Consider the following 1,667-nt stretch of genomic DNA (forward strand, 5'->3'; position numbering starts at 1 on the left):
TATCACCGAGAACAATGTCTTTCCCTTTTTTTTCCTTCCCCCCAACCCCCGCGCTCACTTTTACAATGCCAAGCGTTAGTAAAACATCTGAAGTCGCAGTGAAATGTGAAGAAGATGATAGATAACTCGTTGCAGCAGCAGGCAGCTGAACTAGACTCGCTTTCGGCACCGCTGCTGCCTCTCTTCTTCCCTCCTTGGTGCCCGTCAGAAGGTACACGCAGGCCAGCCGCTGCTTCTGAGAGCTTTGAACACCGCTGCTCTTTTAAGAGAGCCCATTCAGACACACTATAGAAATATTGATCTTTCCAACTCCGATCTCTCCCAGGTCTCATGATCTCGCAAAGCATACATACAAACGAACTCAAAGGCCAGGGCTGCTGCCCCTGCCGCTGACAGTCCCTTCTGCTGGCCCCAGACTGGATTGATCGAGTCCTTTATCACTTCGGGCATGTAAACATAAGGAGCCATACGCGGAAAGCAGCCAGCCCTGGCGGGGCGGCACGCCGAGGCGGCTGAGCTAGGCTGACGACCCCTTGCTCTCCCGCCGCCGTTCCGCATGTCCGCGCCGCCGCCTCCCCTGCCTCCCAGCACCCTGCTCTGGCCCGCCACCCACTAGACCCCAGCCCGGCCCGTTCCGCCTCAGGCCCCCGGCCGCGCCCCGCCGCCGCTCACCCAGCTTGCCGCGGGACTCCTCCAGCTTCTGGATCTGGCTCTCCAGGAAGAGCACGGCCACCCCGAACACCAGCACCGCCAGCAGCTGCAACTTGGGCGGCAGCATAATCCTGAGCAGCCCCATGAGCAGCAGCAGAAGCGCCGCCCGCCCTGGATCACGACATAACGCGGGGCCCGGCCGCGGAGGCCGGCGGGAGCCGCCGCCGCCGCCGCAGGGACGGCGTGAGCGAGGGCAGGCGAAGGAAGCGCGGCTGGGGCACGCGACAGGGGTCGCCGCCGCTCTCACATCGCCCCGCAGACTGCCCGCCCGGCCTCGCCGCCCCCTGTACCCGTCACCAACCGCCGAGCAGCGGCTACCAGCGCGCCCCTCCCCCGCCTGCGTGCGGTGCTCAGCAACCGAACGCCCAACCGCGTGCCCGCCCCCCGCCGCCGATTCCAGGCAGCGGGACCCACCCCCGCGCCTTTCGCCATTGGGTGGTACTATCGCAACCCCGCCTCCCCCGCAACTTTATTGGCCCTGCTGTGGTAACGCCCCGCCCACATGACATTGACTCCTCCTTCTCCCTCAACTCTGAGTTGCCGGACTGAGGTTATGTCCCGCCTACATGCGACCCTTCGTGATTGGCAGGCCCTTTCCTGAAGTCCCGCCCATCTCGCTCACTCTAATTGGGCACAGGTACCTCGCGCTTGAGAAAGACACTATCGTATTGCTCAGACCGGCTGTCAATTGTTGGAGCTAGGGGCCAGTAGACCGGTTGCAGCGACTCACCGGAAGCAAGAGGCCCTTTTTTTTTTTTTAGGGTTGTTCCGTAATGCCTGAGTAAGGTTGGGGAACGGCATCTACTCTAGTCTTGCTCTGAAAGAGCTGCTCTGAATAGACCAAAATAGTTTTTCTTTAATCTTCCTGCAGAGGTTTTAGGTTACCTATTTCTGCTTGTGGTGGTGGGGATTGAGAACAAGTCTACGTTCTTCCTCATCAGGCAGTGTGTCCGACA

At 60.9% G+C, this 1,667-nt stretch overlaps 1 protein-coding gene across 2 annotated transcripts in view; it reads right to left on the bottom strand.

Annotated features, from left to right (window-relative positions):
- The window catches only part of HS2ST1 (heparan sulfate 2-O-sulfotransferase 1), a 78,075-nt gene extending 77,000 nt beyond the window's left edge, over positions 1-1,075 (bottom strand). Inside the window, exon 1 of one of the 2 annotated variants that reach the window (XM_054165370.1) lies at positions 673-1,075. In XM_054165370.1, the coding sequence (XP_054021345.1) occupies positions 673-796 (124 nt within the window). In that variant the 5' untranslated portion in view covers positions 797-1,075. The remainder of the gene's footprint in view (positions 1-672) is intronic. The other variant, XM_054165369.1, reaches the window with a different exon arrangement.
- Positions 1,076-1,667: the final 592 nt, after the last annotated feature.

This window comes from Dryobates pubescens, chromosome 11 (assembly GCF_014839835.1).
Source record: "Dryobates pubescens isolate bDryPub1 chromosome 11, bDryPub1.pri, whole genome shotgun sequence".
Lineage (NCBI taxonomy): Eukaryota > Metazoa > Chordata > Aves > Piciformes > Picidae > Dryobates > Dryobates pubescens.